Source organism: Xylocopa sonorina, chromosome 6, assembly GCF_050948175.1.
Source record: "Xylocopa sonorina isolate GNS202 chromosome 6, iyXylSono1_principal, whole genome shotgun sequence".
NCBI lineage: Eukaryota > Metazoa > Arthropoda > Insecta > Hymenoptera > Apidae > Xylocopa > Xylocopa sonorina.
In genome coordinates, this window is record NC_135198.1 from 10,055,310 (window position 1) to 10,083,195 (window position 27,886).

At 50.8% G+C, this 27,886-nt stretch overlaps 1 protein-coding gene across 1 annotated transcript in view; it reads right to left on the bottom strand.

The window, feature by feature from the left end:
* Positions 1-306: 306 nt before the first annotated feature.
* Nudc (nuclear distribution C, dynein complex regulator) overlaps positions 307-27,886 on the bottom strand; it is a 74,761-nt gene continuing 47,181 nt past the window's right edge. The window contains exons 5-7 of the mRNA XM_076896100.1: positions 1,502-1,696; positions 693-895; positions 307-570 (exon numbers count right to left, since the gene is read on the bottom strand). Coding sequence (XP_076752215.1) covers positions 519-570; positions 693-895; positions 1,502-1,696 — 450 coding nt within the window. The 3' untranslated portion in view covers positions 307-518. The remainder of the gene's footprint in view (positions 571-692; positions 896-1,501; positions 1,697-27,886) is intronic.

The window sequence follows — 27,886 nt, forward strand, 5'->3', positions numbered from 1 at the left end:
GGTCTTATTTCGCTTCCTAACGGGCAACGATTCTTCTTGGAATCGAAGAGAAGAAACGCGTGACAACCGTTTTCTCTAAACTCTTTATTTAATTATACGAAACGTAATGTGAAAAAAATTATACGGATAGAGATTTGTGCAACTCGACACTGTTTCCTGCCCCTTCGGAGCAGCGACGAAACGGAACGGTTCAAAGACAGACGAGGGAAAACGGAAGGAAATCGTGAAGCCCAACGCTGGGCAAATAAACTGAATCCTTTACTTTTTTATCGTAGCCACGATCCCTCGACCTCTCTTCGTGGATCGTGGCGCCGCTTTTGACGATTATCTGAACGCGCGTTTCGCGAGACAGGTGCAGAGAAGCGTCGAGGCGTCACAGTGATTAACGAGACAATATCATAAGGAAACTTCACTGCATCTCGTTGCTAGTTACGTCGATAATATTCTCTTCTTCCTCTGTTCGTTTAGCTTTACAACGATATACGGAACGCGTTTACTGTTTGCCCGTCGGTACCGCCTCAGTTGAACTTGCACTTGGAGAAGTCCATCTCGGGATGCTGTTCCATGAATCTGAAATAACAAGATGAGAAAGAGATCGATTGAGAAAGGCGAAACAGCCTCGATTTTTTCGATTGAAAGAGAGGAACAGAGGGAGAGGGGAACTGCGACTGGGGTAATTCTTCGTCTCCTACTTTTTGATCACGTCTTGCTTCTTCTGCTCGTCGGACGTTGGCAAGCCAAGCTCCTTCTGCCTCTGGTCGTACATCATCTTCTCCACGAGGCCTCTGGTCTCTCCGTCCAGATCGGACAGCTTGCTAGGCTCAGGGTTCACCTTCTTCGTGCTGATCTCCGGGTCGCAGGTCACCACGTGCGCCCACCATTGCATTTTGTTCACCTGCGAACAGATTTTCAAGTGGCGCTTATCTTTAAGGAGTGGCTCGTGGAACAGAATCCAGCCTTGAAGCACCCTTTACCCGCATTGTGTTAGTATCTGAGAATTGAAAGCGTTTCGTGTTAATCAGTCGAATCGAATATTTTAATGGAACTAGATGTATGCGTTACTTAACTGTAAGATGTAGAAAAAGCAGCTTGGAATACGTGTAATCAGCGATTTAAATAAGCCTGGAGGTTTCGAGCGATACAAAAACTAGAAAGAGAAATCTCGCAGAAGTGCTTCTGACAATCGGATAATACGACGCGTACGTGAACGATCGACCTGTCACGATCAAATAATAGCCAATTCCTGACGATGTCGTCGAATCTCGGCAATTAAGTCCCAGGTAAACAGTTGTTGACTAAGCAGTCACGATTCAGCCTTCGCGAAACTCTCTACGAGTTGTTTTGATCGCTCAGGGCCACGTCAGACCGACGAATTCCCCGCGTGTTTGAATAGCATCGACCAGAATTCACGCTGGCGCGCAATGATTAGCATCGTCGAATTCCTCGTTTCGACAAGGTCGGTGATCCGTCGCGGTAGAATTTCGAATCGGGCGTCGCTCACCTTCTCGAGATTGATCAGCAGCATCTTCCCATCCTCGATCACCCAGGTCGACTCTTCGACTTTGATCTCGTGCGGGAAGTCACCGTCGATGATGGGCGGTTGGCCCTTGATGCCGCAGGTCAAGTGTTTCTTCGCGATGTTGATCGATACGTCCCTTGGCCTGGCTGAGAAGTTCACTTTCAGTGGCACTCTGATCTAGAAATTAGACAATAATATACGATTATTAGATATCTCTCTGCTCAACATTTTACTTTCATATTGTTAGTTTAAGACGACCAATAACTTGTTCTTCCTGTTGAGTCATATACTTTTATCCTTTAGCTTGTCACTCCAGGCTGAAAGAAGATTTTTAACTTCGTCTGTCCTATCAGATAAGGTGCTGATCCTTCATGCACCGATAGATTCCACGCTGCATCGTTCCCCTTTCCGCCATTGAACCGATCAAAAAATTAGGTAATCCACTCAACCTCGAAACAACGATCAACGCAACGCTTACAGACGTCCGTCGAGTCTATCGTAACAATAGCGCGATTCATTCGATTGACTAAGGGATCGATCATTGTTCCGCACGACTACCCCCTCAGTTCTTCTCGCGATTGCGATCTTATTGCGGATCATCGTGATCCACTTCGCGCTGGCCTTGGATTTCGGAAACCCAACGGTGCAGCCTTCGAGACGGACCTTGGACGGTTTAGAATCCGCGCAAAAAAAAATCCCTCGTGCCTTTTCATCGCGAAAGAAAGGGAAACGGGTCTGTCACGGCTCTTCTCGATTGATATTGCACAATTAAGGGAGAATAATCGAGCGTTGTCGATTTCGATGGTGAATCGAAGAGGGGCATACGTTCAAGCAGAACCATAGGCGAATCTAAGAAGCTTTAACCCTTCCCAAAAGTTCCAGGAACGTCTAAACGAAATAAGAGTTCAGTTTCGCAACGGAGACTTTGTTTCACTAATTCGTTCGGTTACCACTGGCTACGAATTACGACGATGGTTATCATCGTTTTCTGTTCGAGAAGAAATTGAGAAGATAATGGTAAATGATCGAGAACATGATCTCTAACAGATTCCATCGTGTACTTATTCTTATGGGAACCGATAGATTCTCGTTCGATCGGCTCTCTACGATCACCTGTACATTGTCTCGAGAGACGTTTAATCGAGCCTGCGGAAAACGAGGTTAGTAGAAGTCGCAAGGAGCACCATTGCGAAAGGAAACTGGTATGAATGAAATCTGAATAGAAAATCGCACGGTCTCCACTTTTTCATCGAGACTAACATCGTTGAATTAATTGCGTTCCAACATAATCGTAACAAGAACTTCGCACAGGCTCGCGCATGCTACACTCCTCTACCATGGAATCCCTTTCTAAAAAGCTGACCAAGGAATAACTAGCGAACGGATAGAAAAATTTCCAATGAGATTTCACGAGCGTTCCTCTCGTCTCGATCATCCTCGCGAATGCAACCTGGAACGGTGATTACCGTCTCAGTGATGATCCATCGATGTGGGACGTCCTCGGGTGTGGGCAGCGCGCATCAGGAACAATTAAACCCATCGAGTTCCGAAATCCCAGATGATCCATCGAGCGTGTCGCGTGTCGAAATCCGCGATCCTCTCGTGGTAGGCGAGGATACGAAAGAAACGGTAGGGAAAAGTGGGAAAATGGAAAAACCAGTAGAAACGCGTTACACGGGACCGTCGTCATCGTCATTAGCGGCGTTCTATTCGCCTTCGGACGTCTCTTCCTCGGTTTCCAGCGCGACGACGACGCTGAGCGTAGCTGGGCGCATCGGTGCGTGGAAACGGATCATGGCTACCGAGTTCGCGCGTTAACAAAGTGGAATATCATTACGATGGAACGACAAAAGGGGCTCGTGTCGCCGGATTATCCGCGATCTCTCGGCCGACGCGACGTTAACTAGACTGTGACGCGGAAATTCGGGCCGAGGCGGTTAGAGAGGGTCCTCTTCGTCACGATCCGCTCGTCAGCTTTTATGCCGTTGATAAGCGGACTTCAAAAGAGATACGAGACCGCCTCGTGGCTCCCTCTCTCTTATCTCTCGTTCTGGGCTATAAAACTCTGTTTCGGTTGAATTTCGTCGTACAGCTTTGCTCGATTAATACCGCCATTTGTCATTCGACGTCGTGCTTTTCTTTTTAGGGGAAACTTTATGCCCTCCTTTTCTTGGTAACGTGCAGTGGTAGCTTTTCCTTTTTTTCTTTTCAAAAAAAGCGGTCCAGATGTAATGATCGCTCGATTTTTAGGATATTCGTAACGTGATAAATACTTTTTACGAGTGCTTTTAAGGTAAATATGATTCATGGTTCTCGGGGAGTTCGAGTTCAGCGTTTTAATATCGACGGCAACCTTATCGCGGACAGAGAGACTGGGTTTTACGATTTGCGCGAAAAAAATGGGAAAAAAACTGGTTACCCGGGAGGTGAGCCGTTTTATGGAAGAATTACCAACGCTCCAATTTTAAATCTCCTTTATTAAGCGCTGAGTCACGGATCCGATATCCGTTCTGCCCTTTGTTCGTTCGTTGGAGGAAAAGCCGCGATAGCCGCGCGTACCTCGTTTCGCGTGCAGAGAGAAGAAGACGCGCGGCGTGGGCTCGTAGGAAACGAAAGCGAGGCGTTTCAAAACTTGACGCGAACGTGAATTTAAAACCGTGTCCTTTACAAGCCGGACGACCGCGCGAATCGAAAGTAACGCAGCCTTGGTTGCGTTTTGAGCACCGAAGGGGTGTGTACGTGAGCCAACTCACGTTTCCCACCTCGTTAACGCGCCGCTCTCGAGGAACACTCTAAATTCCCAACGTTTCAAAACCATCGCGAACTCTTGCCAGCGAGGCATTTTTCTATAACCCGTGCGTAGAAACGCGAGCAACGTCACGACCTATTTCACGCGAAGGAACTCGACCTTTACATCCATCAAGAGCCTCGACGACGCACATAAATCCCGCGCATCGGAGAGCCAGGCAAAAACCTAATCGCGACTCGCAGTCACCGCTAATAACTATAACAACCGCTCGATCGACTGCCACTTGTTTTAACCAACAGATTTCATATTCTAATGACAACCGGTTAAACCAACCGTCGAGCAGACTCGTTAAACCACTCCAATTATCCACGCTAGAAATCATCGGCTTTTCCCCTTCGACGGTAACCGCGTTCCTTCGCGCGCCTTCTACGTTTAATCGTCCCGCGCGGCGTCGTTAGAACCGGCGAGCGTTTCCGCGATTTCCAACAAAGGCCGCCGATGTCATCCGCGGCTTCTATCCTTGCGAAATCCTCTCCTCGTTACGACCCGTTAGAGCTGGCGCGTGATTATGCGCGGTTATCATTCACCAGGCGATGGAACGTCGCATGGACGGTTCGTAACCGTAGGGAGAGATCGTGCAATTTTCACCGGACGCTCCCTCGTGCCCATTATTGCCACTGCTGACGCGCGCCGCCGCCGCCGCCACGATCGTTTGTTCTTCGCGTTTTTCCGAACTTGTATCATCCGCGGATATACGGCTAATGTTTCTCGCGTTGCGTAACGCGCGATGTCAGTGAACGGGTTGAACGATGCCAACCAGCGCGCTTAATGGAAGGTTCACGGCGAGGGTAACCCAGCCGTCGGGGTTGGAATGCGCGATCGTACGCGATAACGATGGGAACACGCGGCGACGACGACGAGCGATTCTCGAATTTCCCGCGACGCGGCTCGAATTGAGATTTACGATGGGAAAACGGGGAAGGCGAAGAATCGAAAGCGATTGCGACACCGGCGGGGTAAGAATCGGATGGAAACGAGGCGCAATCCGGGCCAGACGTAATCTGGTTCGTCAATCGGCACGGGAAACGATGCGCGCGAGGACGGACGGACGTATCACGGCGAGGAACAATGAATTCCTTCTGCGGCGAAAACAATTAAGGGGCTACGGAGTTGCTGCGGTTCTGAAACGTAGCCTTGAATTTGAAGGAACAAAAGGAGCGATTACGTTAACGAAATGACACGATATGAGAACGTTACGCTGGCAAGCTTTGTTCCCTTACAAGCGTCATCATCGGACGAACGATTCACCAGTAAGGTTCGTCGTTCATCCTGGTCGAACGAATCTGACACAACCTCTAAAATCTCCTTCTCGAATAGATCGAACGTTATTCATCGTACAACGAAGAGAGTAGAATGGAACTTGATTAAACCGCGCGCTGTTCCTCGAGGAATCCACTTCCGGCGTCCACGCGGTCCTCAGGCTTGCGGTTTTCGTCGTAACGAGTCGCACGTGAACAAAGTAAAGTGTGCGAACTTTCTCCGGTTTGTTGACTATCGCGTGGATAATTTTACCTGCACCAATGGAACCGCGTTCGCTTTCCAATCGAAACGCTGAATTTCTTCGAATTGTTATCCGTTCGTGCGATGCGAGGTATTCTAGGAGCGAAGTACCGTTTTTCTTCCGCAACGCTTAAAATCGATTACCAATCCTTCCGTGAATTATGAACGCGATCGTGCAACACGTAATACGATGACCCCCGCGATGCGTCACCAAAATTCGTCATCGATTGCAGGGCCGAAGGTTGGCTTCCCAGAGAGCATCGACGAGACTTGAGTCGAAGTCACGCAACGGATCAACGAAACTTTCATCCGTAGATACCCGTTCAACGGCCCCGCCGGATCGAAGGTTGCAGCGCCGGGAACCGATTTATTTCGCGTCTTCAACGGAATCCTTGGTAATCGAGAATTACCGCCCGCGTACACGTTCAGAGGTTGTTACGCAATCGAATAGCTCGCACGTTAGTCACCGTCAGCAACGTGTGAAAAAGCACGATGACACTCAGGGGGCCCTTTATGGACGAAACTCTGCGCTTTTCTCTCGTATCGATCTAACGCGATTCGTCATCCCTCGATGCTTCGACTCTCGCGACAGTTTGTGGGAAGAATAGAGAAATCGAGAAGATCGTTTGGAAGATGCGGAATGAAGGCGTCACCAGCCCTTGGTCATCGTCCCCAGCAGGCGTTCGACGTTAGTCTTGGATCGATTAGGTGGAACCAAGGCCGATTGTGCAGGTTTAATATTCACGACGCGGATACACGGTCGGTCAATGGGTAGTACTACGGTTAGATACTGCGTCGAGTAGACATTGACACAGTAAGGCGAGCGTCTTTAAGCCTCGTAAAATGGAACGTCCCTGCTCTAGCCGGAGCTATTGTGTGTATATTCATCTCTACGAATCTGGCTTTCGATCGCGATCGCGCGAACGATCTTTCTCGCTCCGTTCTTTTTTGCGAACAATATGAATAAGGTCAAGTCGCCTTGTTAGACGAAAAAGAAGAAGGAATAAAAAAGTACAGGACAGAGTCACTAAGGCACTTTCATTTATCAACGCGTGAAATATTCATAACTCCGCGTTTGCAACATGAAACGATAATATTAATACCTTAACCAGAGAAGACAAGGCAATTTGTCACTCGAAATGTCTTTTTTGGCGAACAGGTCTTTTACTTTTTTTTCTCGTCCGCGAAATGTGATTAAAAATTATATTAAGACGTAACGAAACTCGCTAGACGCGAGACCGATTAATGGTATGCCTTTGCGAAATTTTGAGCGCAATCAGGAAACGCGCTCGTATGCAACCCGGACAGCCGCGTCGGCGGATCGATTCGAATTAGTTTTAATTGGCTCGCGCGTAGAAAAATATCCATCCAAGGGCTGAAAGTACGGTGAAAGGCGAGCGAATTGAAAAGTTTCCGATCTTTTCACAATCTTTTCGCGTGGCGATCGCGCGCCGCCCGCTCGAAACAACCTTTGATCCGCAAGGACGCGATTTCCTTCCTCTCGACGTCCGATTACTTCACGCGAATAAATCACAATAAGTGGCTGTCGTTGGCGAACAAATCGCGGCGACAAAAACGACCATCCGGACGTTAATTGGATCATTACACTGGTACAAGCTACTTATACAGTCCGCATTAATATCGTACGACCGTATCGAGAAATCTGATTATTAATCCGAGCGGGATTTCGAAGAATGAAATTTGTCGGGCTGTGCACACACGCTTCCGTCCGAGAGCGTTAGCGGAGATGGAGCAATAAGGAAACGCGACGTACGCCTTCGTAAATGGAAACGTGAAATAGAAATAATCGCTTAATATTTAGTAACAGTAGCGAATACATTAGCGTGGCATACTTTCCATCAAACTCATGTGTTAACTTTCAAACGTTGCTCCGTTTTTTTTTTCAAACTCGCGTCTCCCAGCGTCAAGACACTGTCACGAACCGCTGGATTGCCTCGCAAATCAACTGTAGCCATTAGATCAGTGACGTTTTCTAGAGAGTCGAGCAAAGAATTGGTCAACCTCGCGCGCGTATCAGTATCGTTAATCCAATAACTATGAAATAGATATGTAATTACTGGCGGCGAATATTCATAGGGGCCCCAAAGTTGTTTCCTCGCAAGGCTCCCGCGCACCCGACCATAATTCATTCCGCATTTTCAGCGTGTTATTATACGGAGGATCGCCGGTAATGGATGTCGTGTCCCTCACGAATTTGATACCAGCGTCTCATAAGAGTGGCTACGTCTGATTTACGGGCTGACAAGCGATCGTCGAATACTTAATTCGAGTAGGTGAATTTTTAAAGAACGCCTCGAAGGTGACGGTGGAACGATAAAAGCGACGCGCGCGGATCGATCGGATCTGTCATTCTTTAATCCGTCGTTCAACCATCGGAATTTACATTTAAAACGGATGTCCGTCGCGCGAGCCATCCGCGATCGTTACACAAATGGCGGCGGTACGCATGGATCGCGGTACCATTCGTACATTCGCCGGTTACATTCGAGGTTTTGTAGACGAATCGAGGCATCATTATTATCGAAGTTGTCGGAGGTATTGCGACAACCATTCCTCGACGAGTAGCGAAACGAAAATAAAGTGGAACCATCGAAAGGAGGAAAAAGTATCGAATAAACACTTCTGGGGCTTGTTTAACCTCGAGCAAAGAACTTTGCACGCTCGAATTGCAAAAGCGACTATTAGTAACCGTCGAAACTCCAGCGGCCAAACAATGACACTTGTTTCCGCTGCGTCGAGTGTACGTGTAACAAAAATCGCCACTCAACATCGAGAGGTACGATCGCTGGATCACGTGTACCCGTTGAGGTAGGTAAAAGCGAGAGTAAACCGCGGAGGACAGAAAAGATCGATGAGCGTCCGCGGATCCACGGCGCACAGGTGCAACTACGTGCGCAGGCGAGACGCGTACGAAAGCACGCGCGCGTCGAAGAGGACGAGGGAGAAAAGAGTAGCGCGAGGCTTCGATAGAAACGACGCGTATCCGGCTTCAGAGATCTTTATGCGACTGTTGCCATTGGCTGACGATAATTAAAAAGCTCAGGACCGTCTCGCATTTCGATCTGAAAAGGCGAACGTCAGAGTTCCGCGAGCGTTCAGTAACTTTATTTAATCGTTCGAGCTCGCTCGCGATTAAGTAACGATGGAAAGCCGGGTTGCAACGCGATTTTTGTTAGATGCGCCTCGGCAAGTATCGTTCGGCTGGAGCTGTTGGCCTTCGCGGGTGTTCAGCTGTTTCGATATTCGCGAGGGAACGTATCCTCTTGCATTTTTCTTCTGCCAGCGTTTTTAACGCGATCCCAGACACTTTTGTGGGAACAAACGAGTCTTTCTCAGCGGATTACCTCGTGTCCCGTAGTTGAAATTATAAGGCGGATTCTCCATTTCTGACTACAATAACCAAGCAATCTTACGACTTGGTCTTTCAACCACGCCGTACAAGGCTTGCGAATTCAAGTACACGTGTGCGTTATCCATGGGACGAGCTCGCGATTGGGTTGAAAGCGTCGTCGCAAGAAGCGGTACCAAAACATCGTAAAGTCGATGCTTCACAGGGATGATCGTCATCGATCCACGACGAAACGATCGTCGACGACGAGAAGATGGTCGCAACGTTTTGACGTTAATCGATGGAAACTTTATAGCCGGACGATATATTAGCGGGGAAGGGACAGGTGTTGGTGTCGGTCGGCTGGCGAGATCGTGTGGTAGCGGTCCGCCGGCAAAAATTCCAGGGGTCCGGGACCGGTTCCTCCCAAAAAATTGGCGCCGAGCAGACCACGTTTCGGGTCAAAGAACGGCCTTGCCACGCCGTACGCCCCCTGCCCCGCGGCCGTGTGTGCTCTCCGCGGGACTTTTTCGCGTCCTCGTGCCCCACCGCGGCCACGCCACGGTTTTCGCATCGTCACCTAGACGTCAGTGGCGTAACGTCTCTGGTTCCTTCCACTCGAGATGAAATTCCCCCCTCCCCCCAAAAAAAGAAAGAATGAAACGCGGGAAGGAAAACAAAAACAAATTTAAGCGGTCCTGCCAGCGCGCGATCCACGACGACGTGATCATCGATCGTAGGAATCCGGTGGCGCCTGGAAATTTACATGAATCGTGAACTTTGTAAATACGAGATGCGAGAATTTTATTCTTGGAATGTACCCGTAAAACACGCGCACGATCGATATCGAGTCTCTTTTGCTGAGGACAGCTGTGAATAGGCAAGACGAGCCAGTCGAACTCTCTCGCGTGGAACTCGTGCTGTTTCTCCTCGTTGGTAGATCGAGAAATTAATCCGCGGATTAAAGCATACGTAAACGCGATTACGCTGTGCAGTCATTCCGGAGATTAAACTGTCACACTTGGTCACACAGTCATCCGTTCGTTTACCCAGTTGATTACTATGGGAAATTATGTTAATCGACGCGAAGTCGATGAACGAACGCTTGTATAATCGATGAGAAACTACAGGCAGAAATGATATTTCAGGGAGATAATAGACGAAGATTGGTATTGCAAATTGATTGAATATTATGGTAATAACGTGACCTATGTGGAATAGGGTGCTGGTGATTCGCTATAGAATCACACTCGACGATTAACTCTCTTTCTCTCGTTGACTATCATCTCTGGTGTGTCTACGGGTACACGGCCAGCTCGAACAATGAACGTGCGCGCGCGCGGCGTCCGCATCTGTTCGAGAAAGTGCAAGCGTTTTGTAATCTCGCAGGATTTTGCGAGGACAGAGGCCCCCCGGCCGATGCGTTTCGACTTACTGGCCATCTGTTTACACGTCGCGATTTCATTATGGCACACGTTTTACGTGACACCTTACGCCATAAAGTACCGTGAAAAATTCTGACGTTAGGAGTGTCCAGCTTCGCCGATTAATCACGCGAGTGCGCTTTCCACAACTTTCTTCTAATACTCGGTCCTCAAGTATGCGTTTCATTTGAATTTACTCGCGCCCCTCGTTTCCTGGAACCCATTGCACAAGAGTAAGAACCAACGATTAATTCTCCCTGCTATTATCCAGCAAAGAACGAGTGTCCGACAATAACAAAATTCCATCGTATCGATACACGTGTTCCCAAGCGACGCGAACGATCTCGATCGAGCTTTATCCCGCGTTCCTGCGTTCCCGCGTTACGCCAGTGGCTGCTACACTTATTGGGCACGCGGTCGTGACCGCGCAAGCGCCGTCGATCGTCGTGTTGCGCGCAAAGCGAACGCGCGAATCGCGCGCAACAGGGCGCTTGCGCAACCGGCGCGCGACGACCGGTGGCGCGGCCGCCAAAAGTGAAATCGAGAGGTGGAACAGGATCGAACGGGGGGGAATATCGCCGGCAGCTGTTAAATGAAAACACAGAATTAAGGGTAAAACGGGTGCTAGACGAGCGATCGCGCGCGTTCGAGACCATGAATTTAATGGTAATTTGCTCCCCCTTCTGCCCGTACACTTTTCCGCTAATTGGCCTGAATTATGCGTCCTGCCATCGTCTCTTAAAAACAAATCAACGACGCGACGGGCGCGCGTACGAGCCTGGAATTTTTCTCGACTCGCATTGGCAACGTTCGTGGATCGATTCGGTTGCACGGCGCTTCTCGACGTGAGAACGAGAAGCATCGACTGGCTCATAAGTGGGGAATTGGCGACAAGACTGATTGAGTAGTGAAGGGGTTTAAAGTCGAAATGAAGCAATTGGAGTACCCGATGGACGAAACACTTTCAGTCCTCGATCGGATCTTTAATCTCCGTTCCTATTCAGCGCGTGTAGCTTCCTAAACGACAGAGAGGTGTATTGTACGAGCGACGAGCTCTTTGCGCAACACTTTGCTAACTCGAACAGATACGATCGCCACGATTTTATCGACGTTTTTTAGAATCGTTCGTCTATACCGTTGAGTCAACGCGAAAATCTCTCGCCTGGCCTCCTCTTTGCCTCGTCGACGAATTTCGGAGAGCGGAATGTGGCAAACAACGAAGACATCGACTCCCGTTGTTTCCAGGATTTCCATTATGCAAAGCGTCCGAAGCGAGCGCGTTCGTCGGCGCAATTTTGTCCGGCGTTCCTTGACACGAATGCGCATGGAAACGCACGCGTGCGCGTGTACCAAAGAGCGCGATCAATTTTTAGATAGACTTTAATCGCGTCGTCGGCTGGATGCGTCGTGAAATATCGTCGTTACGCGCGACTCGTCGTAATTAAATACATAATAATTCTCTGGCGTTGGGAGGATCGGTGATTACCGCGTTGGTGCGCGGCTAATCCGCTGGCGCGCGTAAGAATGCATCGATCGATGCGACGGGAGTTCTGCTACCGCTTCGCGCGGCTCGTGCACCGTTTAAAGGCAACTGCAGCTGCAATGGAGCCGAGCGTGTGCTTGCGAATCGAGACCCGCTTTGCGCGCGACGATTGTTTGGTAATCAGAAACGGCGAATCTGTTACGAATACGGTTCGATCGAAATTGTAAATTGAAACTGTTGCGTCCGAATTCGGCTCCGCTGGGACTCGAGTGCATCGTTGCATTCGACTGGGTTGCAAGAATGTTGATAGTTCTTCTGAGAATCGAAGAATCCTCGTCACGATTCCAATGGGACCAAGATCTAACATTTTCAACAATAACTACAATCCCAAGTCTACCTAATGAGTCTTCCCGATTACTTCAATTTCGAGTCCTTAGAGGAAAATTCCGTTCGTTTAGGACAACCACTGCTGGCAAACTATAAATCATACCATTATCAATGGACAATCATAGTCGAGTATATTTCGCAACGATCAACAGAAGAAAACTACGATCCTATCGTCTAGCAGCTACTTAAAAGCAATTTCATGTCTTCTCGAATGTCCCATCCCGTGGTAGCGCGAGTTATGAACAGCTCGTTGACCGTCCCGGCTGTTACGCCAGACTCGACGGCGCATCGACTACTTAACCGCCGCCATTGACATCTGTGGCTATTATCATTCTCATTACATTTACGAGGACCGTGGGTTACGCGCGTACGATCGATCGATTCCATTCGTTGCGAGGATCGTCCGTTCGGAGCCGACTACGTCGTACGGGCTGCGGGCTGCTCGTGACGGAGTCGAGTTAATTGTCGATAATTGATGTGGCCTGCGATTGAGAAACCCCCGAGTGTTGATCCAGGTCAACGACTATCGCGCGTTTTGATCAGCGATCGGATGATCCCTCGATCGCTCGGATCGTTAGATGATTTATCATGCAAATTATTGTGAAAGGTGTTAATCAGCCGCTCGATGTCCTGGCGCTGGCGCACGGCAAACACCGTCGACGACCGTACACAAATTGGCGGTTTGTTAAACGCGAAACATTAAGGGGCCTGCACGATTAAAGGAACCGACTGCGATTGCTAATTGGGACGATGCAGATAAAAAGTGAAATTAAAACGGCGCTGAGCTATTACGAGGTCCCATCGTTGACCCATATCACTTGTACGCGAGAAGGAGACAGTTCTGCGTTCATAGACGAGACCAACCAGTTCTGGGACACCGTCGAGGCGTCGTCCCAGCCAGGATAACCGCGCGAGGATCACGCTGGACAGCTCGACGAGTTACGAATCGCGGAGGAGCCGTGAATTAGCCAACGGACTGATTGCAAACCGTCTCGAATCGAGATCGTCGATCCGGCTCGATGAACGCCTTTCACGCACGTGTTGCCCAACCGAAATCGTTACAATTTCTTTATCCATCCGGAAACCGCAATTGCGCACACCGCCTAAGTAATACTCGGCTCTGTTTCGAGGAGCCGGGCACCAGTTAAACCAGTTGAAAGCCGTCCGCTGGGTATATCGATACGGATTGGGTTTTACGATATTAATTCGTGCCCCACCCTCTTTTCGCAAATCGAACACTGTTTACCGTTTTCCATCCCGCTTATTTTCAAGCATTAAATATACAGTGTGGCAGTGAATTATTTCGCGTTCGCGCGAAGACTAGGACGATTACTACACCAAGCCACGCGTTTCTCACCTCCACAGGGCAATTCACCTAATTTTGCAACCTGTGAATCATAGATGCTATCTTTCCACGCGTTGCCTCTACTTCGAGCCTAACTCTTTTCAATCTCTATCATCGTCGAATTCATGAAAACACCGCGATACACCGTAGGCTCCTTTCCGAGGGCCCCGGTGCGTTTAATAATGAACCTCCAAACGCCGCGACTTGCTCAACCACCACTTTCCTATCGTCAATTCTGCCAGTTGCCAAACGACACGTTCGAAGCTACCTTCGTTTTTCTCGCTCGTTCTCTTGTGAAACTAGAATTCAGCGTAGCTCGCCTTGGCAAAGAATCGCGGAATCGTCCGTCGAAGGAAAGGGTTATAAAACCGCGCGATGCGACGGGACGAGGCGGGAATCAGGGTGATTGGAAACTCGCGTAGGTCAAGTAACGTTTAAAGATCGAAAGATCGAAAGATCCAAGCTCACCCGTGGAAAAGTGACGCGAGACACAGGTGGATCGTCTCCTATTCGTCCCCGTGGCGCGGCGTTATTGGGAAACGCGACTTTGATCCGGCTTCGCTCCTCGACGAGGATTGGCGCGCGCGTGCACGGTGACACTACGTCGTCTGTGTCAAGGATTCCGAAGGATGAGCCTATACCAAGATTTATTGGGTTATTTGCGTATATGTTACAAGGCTAAGAGCGGCGAGTGACACCGGTGAGTCCTGGACAGCTCGTCTTCCGCTGATCCGTCTGACGAGAGATAAAAGAGCGTGGCTGCTCTTTAGCCGGGGAGCTTGATGTCATTCGCTTGGATTAGGTTCGCGGTGACGTTAGCCAGCTGTGGCCTTTTCATGCTCTGAAACCCGCTAACCCCTGACTGCACGGATCCAGCTGTATCGCGGCTGAATGTGATTTGCATTTTCGTATTATTCCACTCGGACTTCTTCGCTTGTCAGTGGGCTCTAATCGAGTTGCGCAACGCGGCTAAGTTTCGGCTGAAGACCAGGCTGCGAGCTTGCTTGGTTTATTACAGACGGTGGCATTTCGGTATTTCGCGAGGAGAAGAAAGTGTGCGGATTGTCGAAGAGATTCGTGTCAGTCGAGTTCATACGCATTTGCACAATCCGAAATAAAGTTGGGAGAAGGTTGCAGCGAAAGGCGAGGAAGCTCGGACAATTAGTTGCGCGTGGATTAAGGACATTGAACTTCTATTGGTTGCCCGCGCCTGGTTAGGCCAACCGTTTCTAACCGCCGCGGTGGAAGCATGAAATATGAATAAAATTGCCGTTTCTGTACTCGTTGCGCAAACACCGCGGCACTTGCGATTAGATCATTTTTCTTCTAAGGTACATTATGTGTTGCAATTACGTACATTTACCGGGTACTCCTTCCATCGCCGCGTTTCTCAATGTCGCGACGATTTTTCGTAACGAGACGAATTGTATAACTCGCGATTAACTTTTAGTCGGGGTGTCGCGAAAATGTCTCCGCGTCGAGACATACGATCGCGCGGACAGATCGCGAATTCGCCGTTTCATCGAAAACGGTCCAATGCTTAATTACAAAGGCACTCGCGGCTTCGTTTCATAACCCAGGCGAAGCCGCGCGGAGATTCAAGGAGATCGTGATTTCTGCGACAAAATGACCGCGTTTATTTCGCACCTGTCAACTTCTAAAGTATCGTGCTGCGCTACCTACGCGGGAGCACAGCTGGCCGCGGGATTTCATTTTACAATAATAATCCCGTCCGCTGCCGGTGTAATTCCGTTGACGTTGCAAAAGCTTCGTGTCGAAAGTAACCACCGAGCGCGTACGGTCTAATTGCGTGATAATTACCAGGCTAACCTTGTCGTACCACGGTGTCCTTCCTAGTCCAGCGTTTCACAATCGTCCAGGCAAGCTCGCACGAATTTCTGAAGGGATTCCGCCGGTACGAATCATTTCCTAGTAACGCAACGCGTAGAAATTCCCACTGTTCCACCTGCTCGAGGGCGTTCCTCGTCCCGAGCGTCTTCCACCGACACGAATCCGTGATCCGAGTGGTAACTCGGTCAAAAATGACGATTTTACAAAATGACGGGCTTATAATTCGTGGCGTTTCGCAACGACGACGGGGTCGTTGGAAATTATAAATGGATCGGCTTCATCTGGCCACTTCGAGCCGGTATATCAATGCATAATTAGCACGATAAACGAGATAACGTATTTGCATAATAATCGCGGCGTTAAAAGGCCGCGTATGGTACTAGCGGGATTGTTAAACGGTATCTTTAATTGATCGCCACTCCGGGTACTTGATTGATCGGTGACGTCCCTATCGTTGTCGTACCGTGGGTCTCTAATGATCTTAAATTTACATCGGTGATACATTCGCAAACTTGGACTTTCGATTCCACTACCGACTCCGTCCAAGGACTTCGTGCCGCGGACTTAATTCATTTTTAATCGCGCCTCAGAAAATCAGCGAGCGATCCCGTAGTCGTTTTCCACCGACACCGCACGAGAGAAGCTTCGCGAAGGAGGAACACAGCCGAGGGGGCCGTCGAGTCATCGAACGAACGTGGTCCCCGTGCACGCGTACCGTAATTGGCTGGTAATTACGTCGACGACCCCGTGGGCCACGGTTGACCTTACCGGGAATGCTCCTCTGAATTCCTGCATTTCGCAATTGGCGGATGCCAGCCGGGCACGTTCCTCGTCCCCGGCCACGTACCAGCCACGGTGGACAGAACCAGTCGTTTTTGACGCGACCGGGGCTCCGTATTTCAACCGCGTAGACGCGCTCGTCCGCCACTGGTGCGAGCGAGACAGTCAGAATGGAACGTCGATCGAGCGGAGCGAGGGAGACGGACGGGACAACCAGAGGTTGCCGGGGTCCGATCGAACGCGACTGGCATACGGAAAACGCGGGCCCAATGTCACGTCGATGATCCGCTACCGCCCCCGCTCGTTCGCCTCCCGGAATAGTTTTTTCATCGGTCGCTTTGGCGGCCGCGCGGCGGGTAAGAAGAGGGTTACGTAACGCGAGGCCTAAATACCGATCTGTATGTCCTGCCGGATGCGCGGCGCCGATGGAGATCTGCATCCAGATGGAGAGAGATCGTCCCTCGTCGATCGATCGAGCGCGTGAATCGAGGCTGACGTAACAGCGCAGAGACGTGAGGCGAGCTCGCTCGTCGGATGGATCGTTTAGAGGTGTCGATTGCTGGGGTATGGACTGGAATTTTTAGACGACGGATTAGAGATTGTTCATTCCGTCGGCGAGGCTCCGAAGCTTCGAGTTGGAGAGCAGTGGGTCAAGTGAAGAGAAAGATAGAGAACGATCTTTTGCAGCTGATTAGCTGGCATTGGGAGACTCTGTCCTCTGGGCGAACGTGGAGGTTAGGATCGAGTGGGTTCTCTGTCGTGATTAATATTTGAACAATTTCGTTGGAGAGTAGTCTGGAAAGTGTGTTTGGTACAGGTATTGGAAGAAGTCGGAACTGGGGCAGAAATCGTGTGTAACGGGTACGTTTGACGACTTAGCCACAGGCGTGAAGACGGGGTGGCGAGGTATATACTTCGAGGATAATTCGAATCGGTTGAAACGTTCCACCTGCGGCGTATCGCGCGTGATCTTCGTCTCGCCAAAATTGGACCGCTACGGTGAGTGGCGCCAAAATTGCAAAACCGGTTAATTTAGAATTGCGTTGCCGACGAATCGACCGGATGATTGATGCCCTACGATGTAACGGCTCAGCGCGGCCGATGTAATATGCAAACTAGGCTAGTGGAAGCGCCACAGTGGAATCCGGCTCTGAAAAGTGTGAGCGGAATCAGCCGACAGGATCTGCTTGACCGCGACACCGAAATAAAAACCGTGGACCAATGGATACCTCTCGACGTCTTATTCCACTTTGAATAAGAGATTGTTCCCTCGCTCGAGAGAAAGAGTATCGTTCCACGCAATCACAATTAAAACTGTACCGGCGATAAATCAGCGGATCATGTCACATCTAAACCCTCGCGCCTCTCTTTCGTTCCATTTGTCCGCCAATTAAAGCCGACCGTGCAACCAGAAGCGAGAGGTGTCGTGGAAACCCTTTCAGAAGGCGAGCAGCAAGAGATCGTATCAACGGTACCAATCCACACCGGTGTTCCCGTGACGGAGGGAGCAATTTCACGCTAAAAGGCCCGTTAAAAGACCGCGACGGGAGCGCGGTGATCCCGCGGCGAGCGTCGGCTGGAATCCACGGTTACGTCCGTGAGGATCGTGGACCGGGGCGTCTCGCGAGGCCGTCGCTTTATTAAATTACACGCTCTTAAATAATGCAAAACGCCACTCGCGAGCGATAATTCTCGGACGAGAGCCGCCGCGAAAGCGGGCGCGAGCGTGCGAGCAACGCTTGACAGGCGCCGCGCAATTGATATTACGAAAGGTTGCGAAACGCATCCGCGACAGGGGAGGGTTGGGTCGAAGCGAGAGAAAGAGAGAGATGAGAACAAGGGACAGGAAGAGGAAGAGGACAGGTGGGGGAGTTTGTTCGTTTCCAGGCGATTTCGTGCGAAACAATTAGCGGCGGACGCGAAGAGAGCAAAAGGAAAGGACACCCTTGGCCCCGGCGGCGATCCACGCTGATTCCTCTCGCTCGCGCCGGTTAATCATACGCCCGGTTTATGAGATTTCTGGGTGACAGTTGTTGTCTCGGTCCAGTGGACCATGGCCAGTGGAACGAAGAAACCGTGGGTGTTTTTTGTTCAGCGGATGGGTGGGAACGGGTACAAGGCAGGTTTTTAGGGCGGAGAAATTGTCGGACGTCGAAGGTGCTCGACGATACTCGACATAGGCGGTCGAACGAGGACCGCGCGACCGGAGCCTTCGAAGAAACTATCGACGATCGCGACGTAGACTGATTAGTTAGTCCCTGTGAAACGTGAAACCGACGCCTTGGACTGGTGTATAATTCGTAGGCGTGCGCAGGTTCCAAACAAAGTGTCTTTATTACCTGACAAAACCTGATTCATCGTATCTCTTTACTCGCAACGCGCATAAAAATGCAACCTACCATAATCCACCCGGGACAAGTTGCACCGTGCATAAATTCATACTTCAACGACGTACAAATTGAAGCAAACAACGGGCCACCCTTCCCACGCATCCTCAAGCTGGTAATATATTGCTCAAGCGGCGAGCCGCGAAGGGTGAACATAAATCCCGCGCACGTACAAATTAGTATCAATCGCGCTGGGTAATTACAGACCGCGAAAACTCAATTACCGTGTCTCCCGTTGCCGATCGGGCTGGCCGTGTACGACGTGGATTGACGCTTGTCGAGCGTTTCTGGAGCGCGAGTACGATCGATCGTTACAGCGCGGGGAAACGCCGAATCCGGCGAGCAACGCAGCAGCAGCAGCAGCACGCCTTTTCTTGATCGATGAACCGAGGAAACGTCGAGGACGCCCGTCTGACCCGCGATCGAGACCGATTCGATGACTATCTCCAGGTCCGTTCAACCAACCTCCTACCGAGAGATCGCTCGCGCGAGAGACAAGCGCGAATTTCCTGCCCTCCTTGACGTTCGCCGCTGATTGGGAAACCTTTGTCAGCCGTGGAACGATCCTGACGCCAGATGAAACGGGTCGAATCAGGACTTTGACGAGGTTGCGGAGAAATCTTTATCGCGGCTGGTGCGTGTGCCCGGGGAATTTTTTCAATAATTACGCGCGTCTCGAGTGGCGAGCAAAAATGTATTTTCGTACGTTTGTACCGGGCGGCTTTTGCCAGGTGGTTGGTCGGTCGGTTGGTTTTAATGATAATTGGTCATTCGTACATCTGGAAGGCCGAGTTTTAAATGAGAATTTCGGAGGGCGAATCCAGCAGTTAAAGGTGGCAATTTCACGGGACGGAAAGCTCGCTCGCCAATCAGACGGGACCATAACCCGAAGGGTTGCGTGCCGGCGTTCGCAACAAAAACGCAGAGGCGAAGGCGTTTTCGATCGCGTGGAAACGTAATTGGTAAGAAACCGGCGTTTTATGGGTTCGTTATCAAAAGGGCTGTTACGACGTGTTCCGACTAGAACAAGCGGAGGCCAAAGTCCGTGACCCACATTCCCTCGAATAAACTCGAAGGGAATTAAAACATCCGAGCCGAGTAGTCCCGCGTGTTACGCTCTCTCAAGGAGCGGGACAAATAATTGTCGCGGCGATTAAAAAAAAATCCATATTAACAAAACTGGAAGCATTTATCCTTCGGAAACTAGGCGATACTTCCTTAATCTTCCGCTGTAAACTTACTCACGGTTCTTATATTAGATTTATGACACGCGAGACGGCTCGATTTGCATTGCAAATCGAGCCTGGCTCGGTGTCACTGGTTACGACAATGTCTTTTGTTCGTCCCAGGCGATCCAGCGTGCCTGGAGACGCCACTCTCGTAGCCGAGCGTACGCGACACGCGTTTCAGGAAGGCAGCAGGATTTACCAGGAAACGATCCCGCGGATCCTCGCGCTTTCACGACCGCGTCGTAACTCAGCTCGCGTTAATCCGGCTGGCAAACAAGCCGGCGGAGCGTGTTCGCCATCGAAAACGAGACGAACGCGACTCGCGTGCCACCGAGAAAAGGGCAGAGGCATCCTCGACTTGTCTAGGCCAACAAAACAATCCTTTTGCTCGGCCCTGACCCACATGCCTCTCCGTTGTTCGCGCGTATCGCTTTATCAGACACGATCGCCCACGTCGATTCCACCAGGAGGAATTCGCGTTTCCCGATACTCGATCTCTAAATTCGAAAAACTACCCCTCAAGAATTTGCAACATCTCCAATATCCTAAAATCAACTCCCAACTGCCGCTCTATCCCTTCAGCCTCGCTTCGTCAACATTTGTCGAAACAGCGAGCATTGAAACGACAAGAAGCCGCGGAACAATGGTCGCCCAAAAAGACATGCATCGTCCGTGCGACTCGAACATCCCCTCCCACGTCTTGAATAGAAGGAGAGAGGGGTCCCAGGTAGGCAACAAGAACGCATCTTCTCTCGAACGCCACGAATCCATGACCCAGATAGCGGGCCAGGCGTTTTCTGGTCGGCGAAAACAGCCAGGCCGCACCAGGGAAGGGCCGTGCTGCCCCCCCGGAGAAAAGCTCTCGGTGGCCCGTTATCAGGAGCCAATCCTCTCCCGTACTCGCGTCCTTTCCGTCTATCGACGCGGCTGTTCCCGCGGTTTCACGCGATCCCCTACGCTCCTCGGATGGACGAGCTCACCGCGGTATTGCGGTACTGGGACAAGGTTGCCAGGGGTCCATAACTATCGGCCGCTGACACAGAAGAATGCGCGCTTCTTACCCACCGGTTGGATTCACTCGGTCGTCCGTCTCTTCCTCTCCTCCTGGCTCCTCGTCGTCCGTCTTCGGCCACGGCTGTAACCACGCTCGTTGCTGCTGTTGGGTCCTCACCGAATCCCCTACCCAACGATTTCTCACTCGAGGGTTCGGCTCGCGTCCCACCTTCTTCTTGGCGAAGGATCGCGGGGGGGCCCACGGTGTTCGGCTTGATCCCCTCTTTTGTGACCCCGCTTAACTCCTCTCGTGCCCCCCCTGGTCACCATCGGGACGCGACGCCGTTTCGATCTTTGAATACCCCGGCGTCGTCACCGCGATGACCAGTCTTCGAATTACGGGCGAATCCCGCATACGTTCTCCGTGATTAACCGGCACCTTCCGATCGGGCTGCGGTCAGCTGCTCTCGTCTCGATTCCTCGCGGACCGATTTCCCTGCGGTGCTCCAGTTTTCAGCTCTCACGTGGTTCTCGCGGGACCCATCGAAAACGGTTCGCTTCATCTTGCTTTTTTTATTTTACTCGTCTTTTATTTCTGTCCCGTCGTGGGTGCGACCCTCCTCCTTTGGCGATCGCTGCCACGCGACTGGGGATCGAGGGTCTTAACGCGACTACGCCGTGGTGACTCGAGAGATTCTTCGGCGGAGCTGCTCTCGTCCAGATGTCGGTGAGTAGTAGCCCTCTCTTTTCTCTTTGCGTTTCCGAGTTTCGTGGTGCGCGAAGTTGTGTGAAAGTTTGGGTGAGATCCCGTTGGGAACCAGTGGCGAAGTTTAAGAACGAGAAGCGAGCTTGGTCGCGATGGCGTGCTTCGACGGCGGCGTGCCCCGTTCAGGCCAAGTGTAAAGCTGTGTAAACCGGAAAGTGAAAACAACTTTTCCTCTCGTCTAACGTTCGAGAACCGGCTCGTCGTGCCGCGAGACGATAATACGGTTGGGTCAATCACTCGTCGAAGTGACGTAGCGCCACGAGTGTCCGTGACACTTGCTGGGAAACAATGCGAGTCACGTAACTCCTCTACACTGATTGACAGCGCTGTTCACTCGTTACGTGGCATCGGTTTCCCTCGAACAACTGGGTCACTGAAAAAACAACCGGCGGACGAATCGAGACGAAGAATAAAGTAAAGAGACGGAGAAACCATCGAGATCGAATCCGTGTTCGGTAAAAAAATCCCCGCCAGGTCTTGTTCCGGTTTAGAAGGGTTAAATAACCGTGACAACGAATAAAAAACGAGGGAATATCGCTTGCTGTGGTTCACGCGCGAATCGCTCGTTGCAAAACCGCGGTTCCCGCGCCCGCATCCCCCTCGAGCGACTCGGTTCAATTAAAAACGAATTTGTAAACGTCTCTCGACGAATCGTGCCTCGCCTACCATCCGTCCACGAGTGGATCGAAGGAAAAAATCCAGTCAATGACAAAAGAGCTGAATTCCAAATGGCGATGGCTGATAAATTATTCTCGTTGCAAAACGCTGAGATCTCAATCGTTCGCGCGGGGATACGGAATTTTTCCATTAATTTCGCGCGTTCACGTGGCACTATAATAATCCTTGCCTCGCTATCGACCGTGGAGCGTGAAAGTCAGACCATTAACGCGCTATTTCACTAGCTGGTCGTCTGGACAAGGAGATTCTGACAGCGCTGGTCGAACCGCCTACCGAAAGTCGCGCTATGACGCTCGGAGCGGATAATTGAATCGATCGTAATAGTCCTGGTAAGGGAAACGTAGCGATCAGGTTCGTTACGCTTCGACGCACCGAGCAGAGGAACGAGCCAACAATGGGGCGGTCTGTAGTCGTGACAGGCTCGTTCGAAATGGTTCGAGACAGCCTTTCCCCGTGAAAATGTTTGCTATGCCATTTTTCTCGATAAACCGCATTGCTATCTTCGTGAAATGGTAAACCAGAACCATCTAAATGGCCGCTCTCTATCGAGAAGGGACTCGGATCGAGCGGAATTCTTGCGCGTTCGTTGCCCCATTTTCTCTGCTATTGTAACGCGTAAGAAAATTTAGCCTGGCACGCGAAGAAGTCGAAGGCATTCGGAGCCGTTGCGCGTGCGAGATCGATCAGCGTACACGTAAGGCCGCATATTTTATGCGTAACCTTCTCCCGGCTTCGGATAAGCCAATTCACTTTCGGAAGTGGCTTGCATTATGAAAGTGACTGTGGAAAAGTCGCGTGCACGCTTCGTTGACTCCGGTAACTACCAACAGCTTCGCTGCTCGGCCATTCCAATTCGCCGCGGGATATCGGTCGCGAGCGCTTGCGCCTCGCACTTTTCGAAAATCCCCGCGTCTCGATCGCGGAACAGACCGGCGTTCGGCTATTCCAGATGAAGTCGAGACGGAATCCAGCTCGTAGACCGCTTGCATCTTTCATGAGACGGTTCGAGAACGCGAACAGGGGGACATTAATAACGCGTCCATGCGAAACCAATGCAACCCTCTCGTTTCGCATGTGCATCCACGTCCGTGGGTCTACGCTCGAGCTGTTCGTTTGGTAACCACCTAACGTCGGCCAGCGGTTGGATACAAATCAAACGTATTAATTCCACGGCGTTTCAACCAGAGGAGCATGCAATGGAAATGGAATTCAGCCTTGGCATCAGCGTGGCACCCTTCCATTTTCAGACCAGTCGCGCAACTGTCGCAATCACCACCGTTCGACTGTTGCATTTCCCGCTCCAGCTCCCACTGCATATTCTAATCACTTTCCTTGAATAGAGAAATAATCGCACGGCTCGTTGCCGCGATTTATCACCGGCGGCCCTTTCCTATCGGCGAGGAATGCGTGGAAAAACGGGAGAATCGGTTGGTTATCGTTCGACGAGGAAGCCTCGAGGGCGTTCGTCCAGTATAGACAGTCGAGTGCTTTAACTACGCGATGAAAAACAAAAGGAAAGGAGATAAAAGATACGATTAAGATGTCGTTGACTCAACGATACTTTTCTTTATGACGCGTAACGAACGCGCGGAGGGAACTCCATCGTGGTATCCGCGGTTACCACGGCGAATTATGCACACGTGACGGTGACAACGTTTCAAAGCCGCGACACAAGCGCTGGCTCTCGCTACGATTTTTAATCTGTTCCCGTGGCGCGCGTGATCTACATATTCAAATTCCTTCTGCAGCAATGACACGGATTGTGTCACTGCGCCTCGGAACGCACGTAATCGACTGAGGCTACGAGGAGCAACGGGATTCGTCGACAGCCTTTTCTTCTTGCTGCGAACTTATTAAACCTTCGAGACGATAGAGAAGCGAACGAACAAGATCGTGGACTCTGTACTCTTTTCACTTTCATTCGAGAAAATCTGCTGATCGAGACACGGTGAAACAATGCCGAAGGAAGCTGAATCGAAACTTTCCGCGCGGCGCAACGTTAAAGGTCGGGCGCCGCGCTGTTCTCCAAAGGACCGAGCGTTAAATTCGCGGGAAAGTAAACCGCGAAAACGAACGAATTAGCGATGAATAGCGGACAAATTGAAACGTAGGCGTGCAAGATTTCGTGCGACACGGCTAACGAAGCCGGTCCCAGGGCTTGTGTCTTTCTCTTTTTTTCGTCTCTTTATTTTAAACGCCGCGCACTCTGGCCGACTCTTAATGTGACTTCGATGTTTCCACGATACCAGTGCCGTCCACAAAAGCGACGTGCGATTCCAGCGACTTTTCGTGCGGTCAGCCCACTTCCAGATTCGATAGAGTTGCATAACGCGGTAAAACGCAACGGGCGCGTTTATAAGGAGACATCGATACCAGCCACGATCCACGAGAATCGAGAGATCGACTGGGAAGCTTCAACACCGCGATCGTCGCTCGCTTGGCAAATCGTGCGAGCTTAAGGGCCCAGACACCTCTCTCAATTCTCTCGCGATCCATGACACAATCGTTCGATGGCAAGAATGCTACCATCCCGTGGTTTTCGCGATTCACGCGTCAGACGCGCTCACGAATCCCGTGTTACCAAATAGCAACGGTTAAGATCGCGATGACGTCTATCGCAGAGTTATGCAAATTTCGTAACGATTGATTTGCCCTGGGAAAACTAGCCGGTGGGAAGCCAATCTCTCGACCAAACCGCGAACCATTTCGTGGTGCGTTTCTTAGGCGGACCGCGAACGAAAAGAGCCCCGAGCAGAGGGCGATAAAAGTAAGGCGCCCGCACGGCGCGAGCGGCAAGTGGCGCTTACGAAAGTTCGAAGAACAAACGGGACGATAATTAATCATAAACTCGCCGGTTCACCCGCGGCCTGGTTTACAGGACGGTCGTATTTACGCGATTACGGGCACCGGCGATCATCGTTTTATCACATTCCTGCGTGAACAGTACGCGCGCGCGACTGTGGAAGGCGCGCGGTCGTGGCTTATTTCCATCGCGTCTGTTGGGCAACCGTTTTATGCCGTACACCGTATAAATACCTGTGTTACTTCTTAATGAGGCAATAAAGTCACTTAATCATTAGAGGTATCGATGCGGGCCCGTATATACGGTTTACTTCGAAACGGGCGCGATTTATTCAGCTTCGCCGCGACTCGCTCGGATATTTAAAGCGTGCCCGTTTCGCCGTCCATCGGCGAATTTTTCTCCCAGCCCCGCGTTTCCTCCCTTCGCGTCCCGTTCCTCCTTCTCCTGTTCCTCCTGAACGGGGGGGACCCGTGTTCGCCGGTCGTTCGGAAGGCGAGCTTCGTTGCTGCTTCTGTCGCCGGCGCGCCGCGGCCACGTATCACGGATCCACGGCATAATAAAAAGTCACGATTCCGGCGAGCGCGCAGCTCGCCCACGGCTCGCTCGCGTGCTTGTTTATTTGGCGAGATGCCACGGCCAGATTGCCCAGCCGCGATTGCACTTGGCGACTCTTAATGTCGGTCAGCTACGTCCGAATGCCGCCACCCTGGACACCGGTTACGATCGATTAGAACCCGTCAATGAGGCAATCGACCCGCTACCGGTTCTTACGGTCAAAAGCTCACACTTGTCCGTCCATCGCTCTTCTCTGTCGTTACTTTGACTCTGGAGTAGACGTCGCTCTTCATCGAGGGACAGAGGAGCAATTATTTTTCGTTGAACGTTACTTTAACTAGCTGGAATCGCTCTCGTACTCTGTTAACGAGGCGACGCTCGCGTTGGAAAGAGCGGAAAGTGGGAATTCGGTGGACGGGGCGCGCGTGGGTCGCCGCGTTTCCGGTGCGGAGGCGAGAGGGCCTTATTAAGGGTAGCGGCGCGGTTCAACCGTGAAACGGTGATGAATCGGCGCCGATTTCGAGAGCAGCTGCGAAAGAACCGTGCGAATCCATCGGTGGCGAGGCGAGCTGTGCTAAGGCGAAACGTTTCCACGAGATTTATCGGGACGTTTAGCCGAGCGTCGCGGCCGTAATTGGCCAAAGAAAAAGCTGTCTCGGTGTGCGCGCCGCGCGGGAAAAACTGGGTGGCTTGGCACAAATGCACGTGGGTGGCCACGATTGTCGTTCTTGGTCGCGGGTAGGAGTTGAGGTTGATGATATAAGCGTGCCGCGGTACTCCGCGTTTCCAGTTGTTTTTCTCTTTTTTCTAATGAAAATCTAACTTGGTGAATCGATTACGCGTGACGCGCAAAAGAGTACGGTGATATCATGGAAATTGCGGTTGGTAAAAATTAGACGAACGACTCGAGAATGATTTCCAGGTTACGCACGCTGATAGGTCAACCATTGAAAAGCAGAATATATCTCGAAGCACGTTAGATGCAATCTCGAGACACTTGGTCAGGATACCTATTTCAGAATAATTCGGAATAATTCAGAAATATAATTGCATCCCTCGAGACCTTTCCGATTGCTCAATCAGCCTCTCGTAATTTCATTTCACCTGTCCACCGGCCGCCTACGCCGTGTTCGTCTCTCCCTCGCGAGCCTCCTCGCGATAGGCGGCGTTTTGTCGCCGGATCTCGCATAAACGTGGTATCTGCGCCCATAAAGATTATGTTCATCAGGTAACACGGTTCATTACACGAATTTGTCGTTACAACCGACATAAAATCCCGGCTCGAATGTGTTAAACGGCTTTCATAAAAATCCCCCGTGATTACACAACGATTACAAGCCGGTTGAATTAGCTCACGGGTCGAAATACAAAAGAGACCAATGCAAATCAGGAAGATAATAAGAGTGTTCGCTCGGAACACAAAGTGTTCCACGGCTAACGGACCAATTAACAGCGACTGGTTTAGTTAACTCCGTCTTTCTCTCTCTCTCTCTCTCTCTCTCTCTCGCACGAATTGTTGCTCCACGATGGAAACTGGAATTTCGCAAGAACCACACCGCGTAGGGGAGGGAGAAACGTACGCGCGACGCCGCTGATCCTATCTCACACCGGTTTGTCTTCGTTGATTCGATTTGCGGAATAACTTATCGCGCGTTGACCAAAGTTTCGCGTTTATTGGGCGACTAACATCTGCATAGAACGTTTCCTTCGATCCGTGCATTTAAGGATCGCGGAGAGCAAAGGGGTGTTTCTTGTTACGCAACAGAGCTCAATTCCGGTTACAAAATTACCACTGGGTATGACTTACGAGCTCGTAGCACTAATGATAAATGCAACGATACCAGGTGGACATTAGTTTCACTTGAATTGCGAAACAATCCGTGGCCTATTGCTCCTGGAGCGTGTAGCGAGATTACCTTAATCGAGGTGTTCGTATCTTCGACCGCTCTCATATTTTCTTTCATTAATGGCTACGCATTCCAACGGTGTCCCGTGAGATATCGCGGCAGGCAAAAGGTTCCTCTCGCG